At 33.1% G+C, this 20,232-nt stretch overlaps 4 protein-coding genes across 4 annotated transcripts in view; 3 read left to right on the forward strand and 1 right to left on the reverse strand.

Moving 5' to 3' along the window:
* LOC107928037 (putative disease resistance protein At4g10780) overlaps positions 1 to 20,232 on the forward strand; it is a 70,128-nt gene that overhangs the window by 15,019 nt on the left and 34,877 nt on the right. The window lies entirely within an intron of this gene.
* Positions 5,017 to 7,005, forward strand: LOC107928078 (probable disease resistance protein At4g27220). Its single transcript, XM_016859230.1, has one exon. It carries the CDS (start codon positions 5,017 to 5,019, stop codon positions 7,003 to 7,005), a length of 1,989 nt encoding a protein of 662 aa, XP_016714719.1.
* Positions 7,008 to 9,710, forward strand: LOC121213767 (uncharacterized). The gene is made up of 3 exons (XM_041086821.1): positions 7,008 to 7,208; positions 7,884 to 8,911; positions 9,405 to 9,710. Exons 1-2 carry the CDS (start codon positions 7,088 to 7,090, stop codon positions 8,273 to 8,275), a joined length of 513 nt encoding a protein of 170 aa, XP_040942755.1. The 5' UTR covers positions 7,008 to 7,087; the 3' UTR covers positions 8,276 to 8,911; positions 9,405 to 9,710.
* On the reverse strand, positions 17,643 to 18,278 carry LOC107928077 (secreted RxLR effector protein 161-like). The gene has a single exon (XM_016859229.1). It carries the CDS (start codon positions 18,276 to 18,278, stop codon positions 17,643 to 17,645), a length of 636 nt encoding a protein of 211 aa, XP_016714718.1.

Genomic DNA, 20,232 nt, shown 5'->3' on the forward strand with positions numbered 1-20,232 from the left:
GCAATTTATTAGTGATTAATGGAACTAGTTCAAAAATTTATCTTAACTGAAATAATTACATTAAAAAAATTAAAATATCATAGAGTGAACATGATATAGTTTACTCTTTTTCATCCTACTTATGAGTCTTCTTGAATAGTTTCATTATCATCACAATTTGCATTCATGTAGTTATATAACTCTACTTTTAGTTATCCATAATTAATTTTTTAAATATATATATAACAATGAAAAGTTGAGAAATTAAAAAAAAAAACTTTTTGTTGAGGCTATAGATCAAACGGCTATATTTATTAAATGACTACTCCAACCGTTAAAACCATCTTTATGAAAAAAAATCAGCTTGATCAAGATTGTATACAGGAGCTAGAATTGAATTACTCAAATAATTTAAATTGTTTTAAAAAAATTAATCAACTTTAATAATTTCTTTTCAGATTAAAAATATTTAATCAATTTTTTAATAAATTAAATTTTATCCATCCCTAATCTTTTAAATATAAAGAAAGACCCTAAACAGATTTTTATTAAAAAATTATAAGATGATAGATAGCTACTTATCATTAAATGTAGAAAATATTAAATTACTTTTATTTTATTAAAATATTAAAATAAATTATTTTTTAAAATGAAATATTCAAATTACCCTATGTATCTTTTATCCAAAACTATCTACAATAATATAAAATATTATATTAATAAAATTAAAATTAATAAAACAAATAATCTTTTAAAATCAATATTTACTTTTGTTAAAACAATATAATTATATTCGATACTTATATTTACTAATTTATCAAATAATTTTTAATATAAATTTAAAACTTATAAAATTTAAGGGTAAAAATTCAGTAGTTAAATTTTTAATAATTAAAATTTTAATTTATCATTAGATTATGTAAGAAACAACAATAATATATAAATAATGAAAGTCAATTACGTTCATTGTCTTCCATTAAAGAAAAGTTACACTCACAGTTTTTCAGTGATATTTCAGATTTATTTTTTAATTAGTTTTTTAATAATATAATTTTTTTATCGTAATCAAGATATCCACAGTAGATAGTAGTTACTAATCTCTTTGTCGCAGGTAAATAATGTATTTTTAATTATAATAATTAGTATATTCGTTATTTAAATTATTGAAGATAATTAAATTATATTATCTTATTTTAAAAATCAAACTTATAATAATAAAAAATTTTAAATGATAATTAAAGCATTTATATTATATTTAATGTAGAATATAATTTTACTTCATTTAATTTATACAGAACAACATTACTAATAATAATAATATAATTAACATATAAATTTTATTTTGTCATTCAAATGCAATGCTAATAAAAAAATTGTAAAAATTATAATAAAAAAGTAATATATCATAGGGATCATATATAAAATCACTTAATAAAAAAAATTTAATCTTCACAAAATTCCAATCTATCCCAAATAAAGTCATAATAATAAATTTCTTGATATTAATCAATAAATTTTAAAACAAAAAATATATATATTATCAAATTAGGAAAACCTACTTGAAAATCTTGAAAAATTAATATTTATCATATAAAATTCTAGAGAGAAAAAGAGAATACGAAAAATATTGGAGAAAGTGATGAATATTAAAAAGAAAAAGAATAAGGAGTTTTGAGATTTTGAGTAGGTTCAGAGATATTTATTTCTTTTATATAAATAAAATATTTTTATAACAAAATGTAATACCCAAAAAAATTTACAGTAAGATATTATCTTTGATATAATAAATAAGGAAATAAAGTGAAAAAAAAAAGGAAAATTTTAGAGCTAAGTCAACATGGGGAAGTATATTATATTACATATAATATAATAAGTAGAGTAGATTATAGAAAAGATCCATAATAATTAGACCTCCTCTGCTTTCCCCCATATTTGTTTTCCGGCCTCTTAGACTTTTGTCTAGCAAATATTACAACTTCTAGTTTCCATAAGTTGTGGATTAGTATTTATATTTTAACTTGATTAATTTAAGCCATTATATTTTTCTAATCGGTCTTAATTCCTGTAATTTTTAAATTATTAAATATAATTAAATTATTTTATTTTATTTAATAATTCAAATATTATAATAATGATAACTTTCAAATTATAATTAAATCACTTTAATTATATTCAACTTTTACTTCATATAATTCATACAAAGTAACATTACTAAAAATAATAGCATAATTAACATATACCAATTATTTTATCATTCAAATATAGTGCTAATATTTTTTAAATAATTATTGAAGTCTTCATTATTCAATGTACTATTCATTAAATTTTTATATATGAAATATAAAATACTTATTATATAAATTATTTAAATTTGCTATTTAGAACCAACATATATTTTCCATAGAAACGCAATGATTAAAATATAAATTAATTTAATATAAATATTAACTTTTTATTTACTATTCTAAATTTTAGCAGAATCAAATTTTTTATAATTTTTTTAATTTATAAGATGATAAATTTTATTATCAAATAAAATTTTTTAACCAAACATTTTAGTAAAATTAATTTTTTATAAATATGATTAATCTTATAAATAATAAAATATTTTAAAATAATAAATTTAATAATATAACAAACAATAAAAATTATATTGATTAGTTCGAATCTAAACTCGTTTTTTTATATATATTAGTCTTTGACATCATGTCCCATGTTTATATTTTTATTATTCTTTTTACAATATTAAAGAAGTACTTATGTTTGTTTGAAAGATGGATATATCACATATTTTTTTTTTCTTTACAAAATTAATTAAAATATTATAATAAAATAATTTAGTATAACATATAAACTAAACTAAATAAATGTGTGATCATAATGAATGAAGATTATAATTTTGCATCATTATCGATTTAAATGATCTTTCATTTCTTATCCCGTTGTCATTTGACAATCACTTAAAATTTCCTTCGAAAACCTATTACTTTAATACTCAATATTTTTTAGATACTTAAAACTTATTAATCTAACTGTCTTCATTTGTTGAATAATATTTATTATTAATAATTAATATACTCAATTGTATAGTTCAAACCAATAAAAACTCTATTATACAAAAAATATTATTATTATAATTTTATCTATTAACTTTTATTGAGACTTTATCTATTACTAGTATACCTATCATACCCATATTCGTGTGAAAATATTTAGAATGCATGTGACCGTATTTTCAAATGAAAAAAAAACTCTATTATTTAAAAAAATATTTTAAACTCGTACTTTTATATATATCAAACTCGTGCACATCTATATTATTATTATTTTGTACAAGAGGGACATGCTACAAAATTGATGTGAATAAAATCATAAAAGAATTTAAAATGATAAGATATTACTTATTGATTAAATTGAATAGTTTAAGTAATAATGAAAATATAATTAAAGATGGATTATTTTAATAATTGTTATGATTTAAATAAAGGTAAAATAACAACTCTTTCTTAAAAATTTATGATTAAATATTAAATTTCAAAAAATAAAAAGTATTTAAAAAAATTAGATTAAAGTTTGATTTAATTTATATATGCATACTAATAATATATAAAATTAAGGGTAAGCTACACTTATGGTCACTTTTGTTTGATTTAACAATGTCTTTATCATTTCACGGAGATAATACCAACACTAACAACCATACTTTTTGCTACAAAAATAATATCAATTTCAAGCCTTAGTGGTCTTGTGTCTTAATCTATTTTTAGCTCAAGCATTGGAGAGAGATTACAGGTAAAGGATATGGCATTTTATATTTCCAACTTTGTCAATTGAATAAAAAAATGTATTTTTGAAAGTCATTTTTTATATAAAATCTTTAAAATATTTTTTTACTTTTAAAATTTTTAAATTTTTTATAATTTATATTTAATTTTTAAAATTTTAAGAATTTTTAAATATTTTTATAATTTTTAAAATTTAGACTAAAATGACAAATTTTGTAAACATTGAGGACTAACTTTGTTGAATTTTTAAAATTTAGGATCAAATTAGTAGAATGTGTAAATATTGAAGGGTTAAATTTTTTATTAGGCCAATAAAATAAAGTCACGTTAGACTAACTCACGGAAGAATAACTAAAATATTTAATTTCAAAAAATTAAATAATTAAAATGACTAAAATATTTAATTTCAAAAAATTAAATAATTAAAACAAAAAAATTTAATAGTTGGGTGATTGAAATAGAACAATATGAATAGTTAGATGACTATTCTTGTACTTTACAACTAAAATATTAATTTAATTTAGGTTTAACATATTTCTGTTAATCAAATTGTAAAAATATTCAGTAATTGTTGGTCTAACAAAACAATTTAATAGTTTCACAAAAAAAAATTAGTTTAATTCAAAACTTATTAAGAAAAAAATATTTAATAATGAAAAAATGAAAAGAATTTTTTTAAAAAAATTGTAATAATAAGAAAAATATTTTCTTATAAAAATAAGAAAAATATTTTTTAATAATAAAACACAAATAGAATTCACAAAAATACTGTAATACAAAAAGGGAAAATTGTAATTAAATATTTTTTAATATTATTTTAAAACAATTTATAAAAATAACTAAACATTTTAAAAAGTCAAGATGTTTTTAATTCAACCAAAGTACTTTGCACGTTGTATCGAAAGTATATTATTTAAATTTTATAAGAAAAATATTTTTAAATAAATAAAAAGCACAAAAGAAAATAATTTAATTATAATAAGTATTTTTCGGGTAAAAAGAGGGGAAAAAAATAAAAGAATTCATAAAAATGATATGAAAAGGAAAAGTTAATTAAATGCTTTATAATATTATTTTAAAAGAGCTCATAAAAATAATTAAAAATTTTAGAAGAATATTTTAGTTTTTCTTAACACTTTTTGGAGCTGACACATAATTTATAGATAGATAGATAATCATACCCTAAAAATCTATCCTTTATAAAGAACTAAATGTAGTTGTTATTATTACCTTGCAGAGTATTTGGTGAATTATGGAATTTGTAGGACCAATTTGTGAAGCATTAAAGTGCTTAGGAGATCCAACATGTACATACATAGAGCATCACAGAAAACTTGAAGACAGGATGAATGATCTTCTGGCAAAACAACGGCAACTAAATGCTATGAAGCGAGATGTGGAGCTAAGAATAGAGGCGGAGCTTCGATGGGGAAGACTTTTAAGGAAAGAAGTAGAGAACTGGCTTCTAGAGGTGCAAACCGTCAATGGCAAAGTACAGGAGGTTGATAAAAGAAAGCAAAATGTGTCTTGTTTTTCACGTGGGCGCCTTGGGAAACAAGTTTCCCAAACAGTTGAAGAAGTGAAGGAAATTATTGACCAAGGCAGGTTCACTGGAGCTCTAGTAATTGATGATCCATCTACTGCTGGAGTGCCTTTTCAGTTGGAACATTTGGAAGGTGAAACCGAGGTGATTGAAGACATTTGGAAGCATTTGATGAGTGATGAAATTGGAATGGTTGGTGTATGTGGAATGGGCGGGATCGGGAAAACCACTATAATGAAGCACATACACGATCAACTGTTGGAGGAGACTAAATCTAAACCCTTGTTTGAGAAAATCATTTGGGTCACTGTTTCACAGGACTTCAACATCACCAGGTTACAACAAGACATTGCAGATGCTATGAATATTAAAGATCTTCCGGAATCTGAAGAAAAGCGTGCAGCTGTGTTAAGGAACAAATTGCGACAAATAAGATATGTATTGATCTTAGATGATGTTTGGGAAGGGTTCGTTCTCGAAAAGGTAGGGATCCCTGAACCAATATCCAGCAATCGGAGTAAGTTGGTATTAACTAGTAGATTGAAAGAGTTTTGTAAATCTATAGGCTGTCATGAGATAGTCCAAGTGCCTCTACTTTCCTTTGACGAGTCCATGAATTTATTCTTGGTTCATACCGGACATGAGGTTCTAAAGGTTCCATCTTTGGAAAAAATTTTGGGCGATATTGTTAGAGAGTGTGATAGGTTACCCCTTGCCATAAAAGTAATAGCTAGTAGCATGAAAGGAATATATGATGTTGTTGAATGGAGGAATGCATTAACAGAGTTACGTAACCATGTAACAAGTGTGAAGGGCACAGATAAAGAAATATACGGGCGATTAAAGTTCAGTTTCGACCGTTTGAAAGATTTGAATATCCAAAATTGTTTCCTTTATTGCTCACTTTACCCAGAAGACTATAGAATTCCAAGGATGGAATTAATAGAATACTGGATAGACGAGAGATTTCTTGAAATGGGGAGTCGACAACAATTGCATGATAGGGGTCATACTATATTAAATAGGTTGATAAACAACTGTTTGTTGGAAAAGGCCGGAGATGATGTTAAGATGCATGATGTAATGAGAGATATGGCATTGTATATCAAACAACTTCATTTTATTGTAAAAGCTGGCACCGGATTGGAAGAATTACCAAGCAATTCAGAATGGAAAAAAGATGTTGAAAGGGCTTCATTCATGATGAATAAGGTATCAGAAATTCCTCTAAGCTTGTCACCCAATTGTGGAAACCTTTCGACCTTATTACTGAAAATGAATGTGTCCTTGAAAAGGATTTCCGAATCATTCTTTCAGCAACTGCATAGTCTCAGCATTCTTGACCTTTCTTATACCGGTATCAAGCAATTGCCTAATTCCGTATCAAACTTGGAAACGCTCAATGCATTGGTGCTTCGTGGATGCTGCAACTTGAGATATGTGCCTTCACTAGAAAAGCTTAAGGCTCTACGAAAGCTAGACCTCCGTGATACAGCTATTAAAGAGGTGCCTAAAGGTTTGGAAATGTTAGTAAATCTGACATATCTTGATTTATCTACTGAAAGCTTAAAGGAGTTCCCAATGGCAATTCTCCCTCAGCTTTCCTGTCTGCAATATTTGATATTTTACAGTAAATCATGTACTGTAAAACTGGATGGATCGGAAGCTGCCAGATTTAAGGAAGCTAGAGAAATTTGAAGGGAGATTTAATGAGTTGACAGACTTTAATGACTACACCGACTCTATACGAGGTCAAAGTCTTACTTCTTACTTGCTTGTCATGGCACCACCTGAAGCCAAGTTTAAAGTCAAAGAGGGAACCAGAAAATTAAAGCTGAAGTATGATGGTCCAGGAGACATCACAGTCCCAAAACTAAGGAAAATGATAAAAGCATTCAAAGGTACGATCGAATCAAATCTATATTATGTTAATCTACTTTTACGATATTAATTTCGTCAGTGTTGATATTCATATTCCTTTTTGTTATTGAATATTTTATTCAAAACATATCGAGTTAACTATAAATACAATATTTAAATGAAGGACAAGGATAGAAAAATTTTTTGAGAATCAGAATTAAACTATATATTTGTCTGATAGTAAAAATATAATTTTATCGTCTTAATATTCTATATCAAAATTTTATAATTTTGAGAAATTAAAATATAATTTTACTATTACTAATTTAAAAATAAAAAATTTTCCGGCTGACCGCCTGCGAACCCCCGGCTTAGCCACTGATTCAAATTATGTGGTAGCAAAATAAAAAATAAAAAATACATTTAGCCACTTGAGCTTTCAAACTTTTTTATTAATCTGGTCCAAACATTAATCAAACCTGCGTATGTGGCATCAAAATCAGTTTTCAACATTTTATAATCATATTTTGAGGAAATTGAAACATGAGAAATGCTTTCTAAATGTATAATTGATTAAAGCCAATATTCAAGAATAATTTATAAATACTTTTATATGCAGCTAAATATTGAATATCTGTGGAATCTGTGTCCTTTGTATATTTGCATTTTATTTATTTTGAGCACACCTTTTAGTTCTTTTCGCTTATTTTTAACAGTTGAAGGTGTGGAATTTGTGGCCATTAAAGAGGAAAATGGACAAGTGAAAGTGATTGGTGACATGGATCCTGTTCGAATCCTAATGAAGCTGAGAAAATATATCCATGTTGATATCTTGTCTGTGGGTCCAAACCGGAGGAGTTTTCGCTCTCTTCTACCCAAGAAGGAAGTAATTTTAAGTGGATGCCAGATCGGAAGAGATCCAGTGATTCTTCCAACTGATCTTATGCTTCTGAGAATTTTTGAATCCCACAATGTGAGAAGCTTAAGCGATATCTCCTTATTCTTCCAACAAGCAAGCCAGTTAAGGTTCTGTTCAGTTGAAGATTGTAAAGGGATAGAATCCATTCTCGACTCGTCTTTGTCGAACTCGCTGTGCAGTCCACTTTAGAACCTTGAGTACTTGTGGCTTGAAAGGTTGACTAATTTGCATGTGCTTATTAAATTAGAAGCACCTCTTTCTATTTCTAGGTCACGGCCTCTACTAGGCATCTTTTCTCATCTTAAATCATTTGTGATTAAAAAATGCCTAAACATGAAGCAGCTCTTCCCATTTAAGCTAGCACATGACCTTCAAAACCTGGAGTATCTGGTGGTTTGTAATTGCGTACAAATGGAGGAAATAATATCATCAGAGGAAGAGAATCACAAGGGAAACGGAATAAACACTCCCATGAAATTCAGCCTTCCCAAATTAAGGGAGTTAGAATTGAAGAACTTACCAGAGCTGAAGAGCATATGCAGTTCAAATAGGGAAATGGTATGCAATTCTCTTCGGAATATTGAACTATCGAAATGTACGAATCTGGAAAGGATGCCTCTGTATCTTCCTCTTTTTCAAGATACACACCAATCAGCTCCTTCTGCTCATCCTTTCGAAAGAATCCGCATATGTCCATAGGAGTGGTGGGAATCAGTAGAGTGGGACTATCCGAATGCTAAGGAGGTTCAGCGACCTTGGTTGTGCTGTGTTTAGCGCTGCTGGAAGCCTTTGCTGGTCAAATCAAATTCCGGATCAAGCTAAACAGTGAGTCTTCATTTCTTGCTTTAATTTCTAGAAAAAAATTGAAGATTTTTTATTCTTCCAAAAAGAAAACGCGAAAACCTACAAGAAGAGGATTATGACTGGCAAAATAGAAACCAAAGAGAACAAAAATATTGCTAAGGTTTAAAACAAATTTAGATCAATTAGCATCATGCTTTGTTACCAGCTGTAGGCTAATTTGGTTGAAAATGGTTTTAATAAAGCACGGTCTCATTTGCTTCTTTGTTTAACCCCAATGATTAGGCTTGCTCTAGAACCCTTGAGATTCTCATTACGACATTAATGATTTGAAAGAACGAACAGCCCCTTTTTCTTCTTTATTTTGTAACTGCAAGCTTTAAGTTGATATAAATATGTTTTCCAATGTAGTATTCTTGTTTGCTTAGATCAATGTCAAAAACCTTGCCTCTAATGCTTCCCTTTCTTCTCCACTTTTTTTTTTTTTAAATTCTTTGTGGGGTCTTATTAAATACAGGTTGTTTATGCCATTCTAAAGCTAGCAAAGCAGTTGGCTTGACAATCAAATCTTGGAGAAAAAAATCAACCCAACTCATCACTGTACCTTTATTCTTCTGTGGTGGTCTATCTTTGATGTGGTACTTCGTCGGATGCATCCTTCTCTTGTGGTTTTATCTGTAATAAATGAACTTCATTTTGGTTTCAATGTGATAGGATTGTTGATGTTGTAATTCAACTTTGTTCTTGATAATCCTGCTTCTAGTTTGCATAACCTTTTACTATGTGGTTGTGTTTCCTGTGGCTTAATTGTCTCATTTGATCTCGAACTTGCACATGTATATATATATATTGAACCATCCCACAGGTATATACCACTTCTTGAAATGGTGTTTTATTTGGGTGGGCTTTTTGCTATTGTGATGTGTTGATGTTAGATTGCTTGCTTAATAGAATCTTTGCAAAACTTAAATTAGATCCCATTCTATTTACATCCCCAACTTGCAGGGAGAGGCAGGGCATGAATTCAAAAGAGAGTTTAGAGAAGTAATCAGACATGTTTATTATTAGGAGATCATTAAACTTCCACAATAAATCCTCAATACTGGGAAATTCAAAAACACAATTCTTCCTACTAACTTTAGTTTCTTTATGAGAAAAAAAATTCAAATAAAGCATAAAGAAAAGCTTTTAAATTGCCATAACTTTGGAATGAATTATACCTTGAGCACGGGAGAAATCAGTGCTGAACCCAAGTTGACTTTGGGATGCTTTGATGATTAACAATAACATCAGGAATGTGGGATATCTTCAACCACTTTGCTCCACCATGTTGTTCCAATAGGGTCGGAAGCGTGTAAATTATTGTACTAAAAAAATCACACAAAGTTCAATTCCCTTCGGAAGAGAGGTGGATCACATGGATCTCTTAAATACCAAGTCTTTCCTTAGATAGAATATCCCTTCTATAGTAATTTAATAGCACAATTAAATACTACTATTATACCCTCAAATATTGAAAGAAAAATAGGACAAGAAAGAACACAAGAGTTTTAACGAGGTTCGGTAAATTATACCTACGTCCTCGGGCACTAACACCAGATGATAACTTTACTATCTCCAAAATATTACAAACAAATAGAATTCCTTAAGAATTCTCAAATGGGAGAAGAGAGAAAACTAAGAGAGAAAGATTGGTTGGGATGGTTGAAATGAAAAATGAAAATGCCTATTTATAGTTGAAGTTCAGGGACTAACTTGCAAATGGCCTAAAAAATTAGGGACCAAAATTGCAATTATCCCATTCAACTTTTCAACATTCGGTGCAACTTGCTCAACCTTTTTAACAAGTTGCTTCCTACCTTTGTTGACCTTTCAACAATCTCCACCTTGAAGATTTGATTAGGATAATTACATCTTCACACACTTCCTTTAACTCCCCAAATTCGATAAAGTTATCTTTTGTAGTGCCTCTAAATGCGCTCTCGAGCGCCATACACCTATAGGTGCTCAAATTCTCAGGATGTTAATCAAGTTCAAACAATGATTAAACTTGATTGTTGTTACCACTTTGGTTATCATATCTGCGGGATTATCTGCTGTCGGAATCTTCTGAAGTAGAATTTTTCCTTTTTCAAAGACTTCCCGCACAAAGTGATATCTTACGTCGATATGCTTGGTTCTTGAATGATAGACTTGATTTTTCGCTAAATGAATAGCGCTCTGACTGTCACAATATAAACTTATGTGACTTTGAACAACTCCTAAGTCTTTCAACAATCCATTAAGCCAAATAGCCTCCTTAACAGCTTCTGTAACTGCCATATATTCTGCCTCTGTAGTAGACACAGCTACTGTCGACTGTAAGGTAGACTTCCAACTCACTGGGGCTTTCGCAAGAGTAAACAGATACCCCGTAGTTGAACGACGTTTATCTAAATCACCAGCAAAGTCGGAATCAACATATCCAACTACAAACTGACCAAGTGCTTCATCCTATTCAAAAATTAAACCAACATCTACGGTTTTTCGAAGATACCGTAGAATCCATTTCACAGCTTGCCAATGTCCTTTTCCAGGATCATGCATATACCTGCTCACAACTCCAACAGCTTGTGAAATGTCAGGCCTCGTACACACCATCGCATACATCAAACTCCCAACTGCATTAGCATATGGGACTTTCGCCATATATTCTCTTTCATCTTCAGTCTTCGGAGATAATTGAACACTAAGTTTCAAATGAGAAGCAAGTGGGGTACTTACATGTTTTGTGTTTTCATTTACACCAAAACATTGTAATACCTTTTTCAGATATTGCTTCTGATTTAAACAGAGCTTGCCTCTCGGTCTATCTCTACTTATCTCCATGCCGAGAATCTTCTTGGCCTCACCTAGATCTTTCATCTCGAACTCTTGATTCAACTGAGCCTTCAGCTTATCTATCTCTTTTTGGCTCTTCGAAGCGATTAACATATCATCAACATACAAGAGTAGATAAATGAAAGATCCGTCATGCAGCTTCTGCAAATATACACAATTGTCATATTTGCTTCTTGTGTACTTCTGCCTTCTCATAAAGCTATCAAATCGCTTGTACCACTGCCTCGGGGATTGCTTCAATCCATATAGCGATTTGTTCAGCTTACAAACCCAATTTCTACCACCAGCATCTGTGTATCCTTCGGGCTGAGTCATATAGATCTCCTCTTCTAACTCACCATGCAAGAAAGCCGTCTTAACATCAAGTTGAGCTAGCTCCAAATTCAACTGTGCTACCAAGGCCAACAAAAATCTAATGGAGGAATGCTTCACAACAGGGGAAAATACATCATTGTAGTCAATTCCCTCCTTCTGAGCGTAGCCTTTAGCTACCAATCTTGCCTTGTAGCGAATATCCTTCTTGCTAGGAGATCCATCTTTCTTTGCGAATACCCACTTGCATCCGATTGCCCTTTTACCTTTCGGTAATTGCGCCAATTCCCAAGTATTGTTCTTCCGGAGAGACTGTATTTCTTCATCCATGGCGCTTTTCCATTTATCACTTTCTAAGCTTTGCATTACTTCTTGATAAGTGATAGGAATATCATCAACAACGGGAAGGGCGTAGGCCACCATATCAGTAAATCGAGCAGGTTTACGAATTTCTCTCCGTGGCCTTGCAACTGCAACTGGTTCTGGTGTACTTAGTGGTTCTTGGGTCAGAACCTCTTCAACCTCTAATTCCTCCATTGTGGCTGGAGAATTAGACTTATTAACTGGGCAAATCCCCATCTGCTCAAACTCCACCTGTTTTGGAGTACACTCCACCTGTTGTGGAGTATTGCTCGTCTGAATATCTTTATCTGCTACATTTTTCAATGTGGCAGATTCATCAAAGGTAACATCTCTGCTACAGATCATTTTCTTTGTGCTTAAGCACCAAAGACGAAATCCCTTCAATCCAGAAGTGATTCCCATAAAGAGAGCTTTCTTTGCCCTCGGATCTAACTTTGACTCCTTCACATGGTAATATGCAGTGGTTCCAAACACATGTAAGGATCATAATCTGTAGCCGGTTTTCCAGACCATACCTCCATAGGAGTTTTTCTTTCTAATGCAGATGATGGCAAACGATTAACAAGATGGCCAGCGTATGTCACAGCCTCAGCCCAAAATTGCTTGCCCAACCCAGCATTGGACAACATACATCGAACTTTCTCCAGCAATGTTCGATTCATACGCTCTGCCAATCCATTCTGTTGTAGTGTATCCCTAACTGTGAAGTGTCGAACAATACCATACTCTTGGCACACATCGAAGAACTGATCACTTTTATATTCCCCTCCATTGTCCGTCCTAAGCCGCTTGATTTTCTTGCCAGTCTGGTTTTCGATAATAGTTTTCCATTTAAGAAAAACTCTAAGCACTTCATCCTTAGTTCTCATGGTATACACCCAAACTCTTCTGGAAAAGTCATCAATAAAAGTAACAAAGTAGTGTTTTCCTTCCAATAAAGGCGTCTTGGAAGGCCCCCACACATCTGAGTGAACATATTCCAAAATACCTTTTGTATTATGGATAGCAGTACCGAATTTCACTCTCTTTTGCTTTCCCAGAACACAATGCTCGCAAAATTTTAATTTGCAAGCCTTTGTACCTTTCAACAATCCTTGCTTTGCCAGAATTTGCAAGAATTTTTGGCATGTCCCAACTTCATATGCCACAACTGTATTGAGTCCAATTCTTTGTTGCCGGAAGCTGCAGTGACTGCTCCAATAACTGTACTACCTTGGTAGTAATACAAGTTATTTTTCCTGATGCCCTTCAATATCACAAGTGCGCCAGATGTCACTTTCAAAATCCCATCTCTCATAGTAACAACTGAACCATTAGATTCCAAGGCTCCCAATGAGATGAGATTTTTCTTCAAACTGGGCACGTACCAAACATCAGTCAGAACTCTGGTTGATCCATCTTGATTCTTTAATTGGATTGAACCTATCCCAACAGTTTTACAGGCATTGTCATTGCCCATATAAACAACTCCTCCATTTAGTTCTACTAAATCAGAGAGAACCACTCCCGGTTAGGGGACATATGATAGGTACAACCCGAATCCAATATCCACTCATCTGAATGGAACGACGATGATGATGCAACCAGTGATAGTTCAGAGTCACTAGTATCATGCTTTGCAACACAAGCATCTACAGCAGCTTTTCCCTTATTCTTCAGCTTTGGACAATTTTTCTTCCAGTGGCCTTTCTCATGACAAAAAGCACATTCATCTTTCCCGAGTCTGGACTTTGACTTTGATTTCCCCTTTTGAGTTTTCTTCCGAGTGTATGAACGACCTCGGACTACTAAAGCTTCTGTATCTCTGATTGAGTTTTTCTGTTTGTCCTTCTTTCTCTGTTCATAACTGTATAAGGCCGCACAGACTTCGCTCAGAGATATATCACTCCTGCTATGAAGTAGAGTAGTTTCTAGGAACTCAAACTCCTCAGGAAGTGACCCCAACAGCATCAAAGCCAAATCTTCATCTTTGAATGTCTCATCCATATTCAGCAAATCAGTGACTAACTGATTAAATTTGGTGATGTGATAATTCATTGTGGTACTTGGGACGTATGTGAAGCGAAACAGTCTTTTCTTCAAGTGGAGCTTATTTTGACTGTTTTTCTTCAAAAAATTTTCTTCAAGTGCCACCCACAACTTATTTGCAGAAGTCTCCTTTGAAAAAGCATACCTCTGCTATCGAGAAAGGCATGATCGAATTGTGCCACATGCCAACCGATTGATCGCCTTCTAATCTTTCTCCTGTACATCATCTGGTTTCTCTTCATCAATGGCAATGTCTAGACCCTGCTGAAAAATGGCATCTAGAACCTCACTTTGCCACATACCAAAATGGCCCGTGCCATCAAAGATCTCCACAGCCAGTCTTGCATTTGCAATTGTCGGTCTTGTCCACATGGACGATGTTAAAGCTCCTACACCGACCGTTTTCTCCATAATCTTTCAATATACCTAAGGAAATCTTTTCTGATGTAGAAGATCAGTTCAAACTGCAACCACAGAGCATACTACGATTAACCTTCGGCTCTGATACCACTTGTTGTTCCAATAGGGTCGGAAGCGTGTAAATTATTGTACTAAAAAAATCACACAAAGTTCAATTCCCAGGGAAGAGAGGTGGATCACATGGATCTCTTAAATACCAAGTCTTTCCTTAGATAGAATATCCCTTCTATAGTAATTTAATAGCACAATTAAATACTACTATTATACCCTCAAATATTGAAAGAAAAATAGGACAAGAAAGAACATAAGAGTTTTAACGAGGTTCGGTAATTTATACCTACGTCCTTGGGCACTAACACCAGATGATAACTTTACTATCTTCAAAATATTACAAACAAATAGAATTCCTTAAGAATTCTCAAATGGGAGAAGAGAGAAAACTAAGAGAGAAAGATTGGTTGGGATGGTTGAAATGAAAAATGAAAAGGCCTATTTATAGTTGAAGTTCAGGGACTAACTTGCAAATGGCCTAAAAAATTAGGGACCAAAATTGCAATTATCCCATTCAACTTTTCAACATCCGGTGCAACTTGCCCAACCTTTTTAACAAGTTGCTTCCTACCTTTGTTGACCTTTCAACACACCATTCATTATGAACTGCGCTATCAGTGTTATATGACGCCTCCTAATATATAATTTCCAAACCGAAATAAGCACTTATTTTTCTAGAAGAGATTCGAGTTTGGGGCAATCGAGTATCCATAATTCTCGAAGAGAGTTCACATTTTGAAACCCCGTTGTGGATAAGCTTCTCAGGTTTCCAAATCCGCTTATGGTTATGGTAGTGAGAGTGGGAGGTAGCACACATCCCTCTGGTGGAAATGTCACCACATGTGGACATTCTTCCCCGCCAATGAAGATATCTTTAAGAGAGGTGAGTGTATGCAGTCCTCATTGAAGCAATGCGTGACAAGGTTTAGGCACTATGATTGAAAGTGATGTTAAAGTCGTAGGAAGACCCTATTTTGGAAATGGAAAGTCAGGTGAGCGGTATGATAGGGACAGTTTCTTTAGAGCAGCGAGGTTCTACATGTTGGGAAGGTCTCCTAAAATCTAACAGCCTCTAATACAAAATGACTTGAGTTTTCGGGCTGGCAAACCGCTTGCTGTCAATGAAACCAAACTTTGACACTGCAAAATATTGATCTTCTCAACATAGTTGAGCTTGTTTAACCCTTGAGGTAAAAATCTAATATTTCTTCAACACCAGTGTTGGAATTTTTGAGAAAAAGCTTTCAACAAAGGCAAGAGGAAAGTGACGTAATTTATATTGAAAGTGTAATTGAACTGAAACTGTTACAGCTTTTACCTGATCTGTTCGCCAGCTTTGGGTATCGAATGCCATTTTAACCTAAATAATTTAACTATGTTTTAATTACATACTTAAAAAACCTGTGTTAAACTAATAATAAAACTTTAAAGCTTCGTCGATCGATTACAAATTTTTGGACAAAAATTCTAACATAAAATGATACTTAATCGTAAGACAGTCTTTATGGGTGTCCCTTTATACGCATACACAACTGTCTCATTTCGCCTAGCTCTTAGGGAAGTCTAACTTGATCTCTTTCAAATTTTAAATTTTTAGCTAACCTGCATTTAAGCTAAAAATTTATAAGTTCCGAAAAATTTAGTGAGATTCACATATAAAATTTAAAAAAAATATGAGACATCCAGCTTAGAATTAATCTCCCTAAATTTCATAACTGAATTTGTTTACTCAATTGACACGGTTCACGCCTTATTGTTTGAGCTGTTTATTGGCAGATTTAGACACTAATGCTCACATTCATTACCTTAGACTAGCGCCACTTGGCGACTACCCAAGAAACCTCCATATTTGGGACCTTTACCAGAATACGATATCCTCATTACCTAGGAAAAGAAATGCCCATCGCACATCAACATAGCAATCAACCCATTTCCATGGATCGACAATAATAATTTAGGCATTGATTTCAAGGTGTTGTTATATCCAATACTGTTGGATAAAAATGGCAGTAGCAACAAACAAAACAAAACAAATTTCACTAAGCATAAGCTTAGAAGACAGCAAGCTCAAAAACAAAGAACCAAAAAAGATAGAAAACAACAAGTAACCGATAATGATAATTGTATTTTCATTAAACCTTTGAAATATATGTTGTTACAAAAGTAGTATGACAGTTACCTAACACATGTAACTGCTCCCATCAGTTTTAGTAACTTGCAATACAAAAATAATACAAATTCAAAAGTTGATTGATTCAGCTATACATCTATCAAATTCAAAAACTACTAACTATGAAATCAAGTTACATATCAACTTGTTTCATTTACAAAAAGATTACAAAATGAACTAAACAAAAGAAACACTTCTGGTCCTGCTCGAATGGTGGTCTGCTATGTTGGTCAGCATTATGGTCGACTGTTGTATTGCAGTCCATGCTCAACACTCCTCCTTGGACTGTAGGCAACAAACACCAATCGATTCCCTCAGAAGTTCAAACCTCATAGTACCAATAGGCTTCGTCAAAATGTCAGTCAGTTGGTCTTGAGAAGTACAATATCCAAGACTTACATCCTTTGATTGCACTGCCTCTCGAACAAAATAAAATTTCAATTTAAAGTGTTTTGTTTTCCCATGGAAAACAACATTCTTGGAGATAGCTATTGCTGATTGATTATCAATCATAATCTCAGTAGGCTCGAATTATTCCTCATTCAGGTCACACAACAATTTTCTAAGCCAAATAGCCTGGCTTACTGCTCCAGTTGCTGCAATGTACTCTGCCTCTGCAGTTGATTGAGCAACTGTCTGTTGCTTCTTGGAACTCCAACAGAAAGCTCCTGAACCAAGTGAAAAAAGATAGCCTGAGGTACTCCTCATATCATCAATCGAACCTCTCCAGTCACTGTCTGAGTAGCCAGATAGTTTCAGTTGGCCTCCTGACTTAAACATCACTCCAAACTTCAAGGTTCCTTTCAAATACCTGAGGATTCTCTTTGCTGCCTTTAAATGTGATGTGTTACAGCTATGCATGAAATGAGATAGCAAGCTGACCGAATGCATAAGGTCAGGTCTAGTTGCTGTCAAATGCAACAAACATCCAATTAAGCTTCTGTACTCCCTTTCATCCACCTTTTCTTCATCTCCATAGCTGCTCAACTTCTGGCCTATAACCAGAGGAGTACTCACTGGTTTGCAATTTTCCATGTGAAATTTAGTGAGTAATTTTGATGCAAAAGCATGTTGGCCAATGAAAATACCTTGGTCAATCTGACACACTTCCATACCAAGCAAATAGCTCATAATTCCTAAGTCTGTCATTTCAAACATAATCTGCATTTTCTCCTTGAACTCTTGAATCAGTTCAATTTTGCTTCCAGTAACCAGCTAGTCATCTACATAAATTGACACAATCAGCAGTGTCTCATCATTTGACTTCTTCACAAACAAAGTTGGTTCACTCAAGCTTTTCTCAAAGCTGAGTTTGGACAGATACTCATCGATTTTGTCATACCAGGCTCGAGGAGCCTGTTTCAAACCATAAAGTGCTTTCTTTAGCCTATAAACCTTGTCCTCCTTTCCTTAGACTTTAAATCGATCAGGCTGTTCAACATAAATTTCCTCTTTAAGGATGCTATTCAGGAAAGCTGACTTGACATCAAGTTGGTGAACCTTCTATTGTTTCTGTGCAGCCAAGGCAAACAGCAATTTCATAGTGTCCAACCTTGCTACTGGAGCAAAAGTCTCCTCAAAATCAATGCCAAATTGTTGGCTGTACCCTTTCACCATAAGCCTTGCCTTGTGCTTATTCAGAGAGCCATATGCATTGAATTTTTCTTTGTAAACCCACTTGACACCAATGACCTTACTCTGTTCAGGTTTGTCCACTAGATCCCAAGTATCATTCTTGTGGATCATATCGATTTCAGCCTCCATAGCTTTCCTCCAGCTCTTGCTTCTTACAGCTTCTTCATAGTTTGAAGGTTCAACAATAGCCACATTACATCTCTGGTAGATGTCAGCAATGGACCTAGTCCCTCTCATAGGAGCATCATCAACATTGGCAGTACTGACCTCACTTTCTGCCAAGTCCAGGTTGCTATCACCTTCCACTTCTTCAAATGGACTTGTATCTGGACCATCAAAGTCCCAAAACCTTGTTTCATCAAACTTAACATCCCTACTTACCAAAATCTTCTTGGTCAAGGGATCAAATATCCTGTAGCCCTTTTTGTAGCCACTGTAGCCAACAAATATGCCATCAATTGACCTCTTCTCAAGTTTGGTCCTTCTTTCTGCTGGTATAAGCACATAACATATGCATCCAAACAATTTTAAATGTGAAACAACAGGTTTGAGACCATAACATGCTTCAAAAGGGGTCTTGTCCTTCACAGCATGTGTTGGCAGCCTGTTAAGCAAATAAACTGAAGTATTGACACCTTCAACCCAAAAGATGCCTGGAAGCTTGCCTTGAAACAGCAGACACCTGGTCATGTTCATCACTGTCCTGTTCTTTCTCTCACTCACTCCATTTTGCTAAGGAGTGTACACTGTGGTTAGTTGATGATGGATTCTAGCCGGCTCACATAGCTTTTGGAACCTTTCAGACAAGTATTCAGTACCATTGTCTGTCCTTAAGGCTTTAATCTTGCAGCCTGCTTGATTCTCTGCCCAAGCTTTGAACTTTACAAACATGGCAAACACCTCTGACTTCTGTTTCATGAAGTACACCCAACAAAATCTGGTCAAATCATCAATAAACAAAACAAAGTACTTACTGTCATTCAATGAAGGTGTCTTTCATTGGTCCACAGACATTTGAGTGCACCAGCTCACGTCTGTTTTGAGCCCTCCATGCCTGGTTAGCTGAAAAGGGCAACCTGGCCTGTTTACCAAGTTGACACACCTCACACACTGCATCATTTGCATTAACCTTCACCATGTCCTCTGTCATGCTCATTTTGTACAGCAAATCGAGTGACTTGAGACTAACATGGCCAAACCTCTTGTGCCAAAGATCCGTATAGTCAACTGAGCTTGTGTAAGCACTTTTCTCAAGCTGATTTACATCCAACATGAAACATTTATCTCCTATAGGTGCTGAGACAATCTCCCTACCTTGAGCATCACTTATAACACAAGAATCATTCTTGAAAACTAGTGAAAAGCCTTTCTTAACTAACTGGCCTACACTAAGCAAATTTTGGTCTATTTCTGGCACATAGAGCACATCAGAAATGACTTTGTTACCTGAACCAGTATGAATCACCACATCACCTCTGCCCTTTGC

The sequence above is a fragment of the Gossypium hirsutum genome, chromosome D01, assembly GCF_007990345.1.
Source record: "Gossypium hirsutum isolate 1008001.06 chromosome D01, Gossypium_hirsutum_v2.1, whole genome shotgun sequence".
Classification (NCBI taxonomy): domain Eukaryota; kingdom Viridiplantae; phylum Streptophyta; class Magnoliopsida; order Malvales; family Malvaceae; genus Gossypium; species Gossypium hirsutum.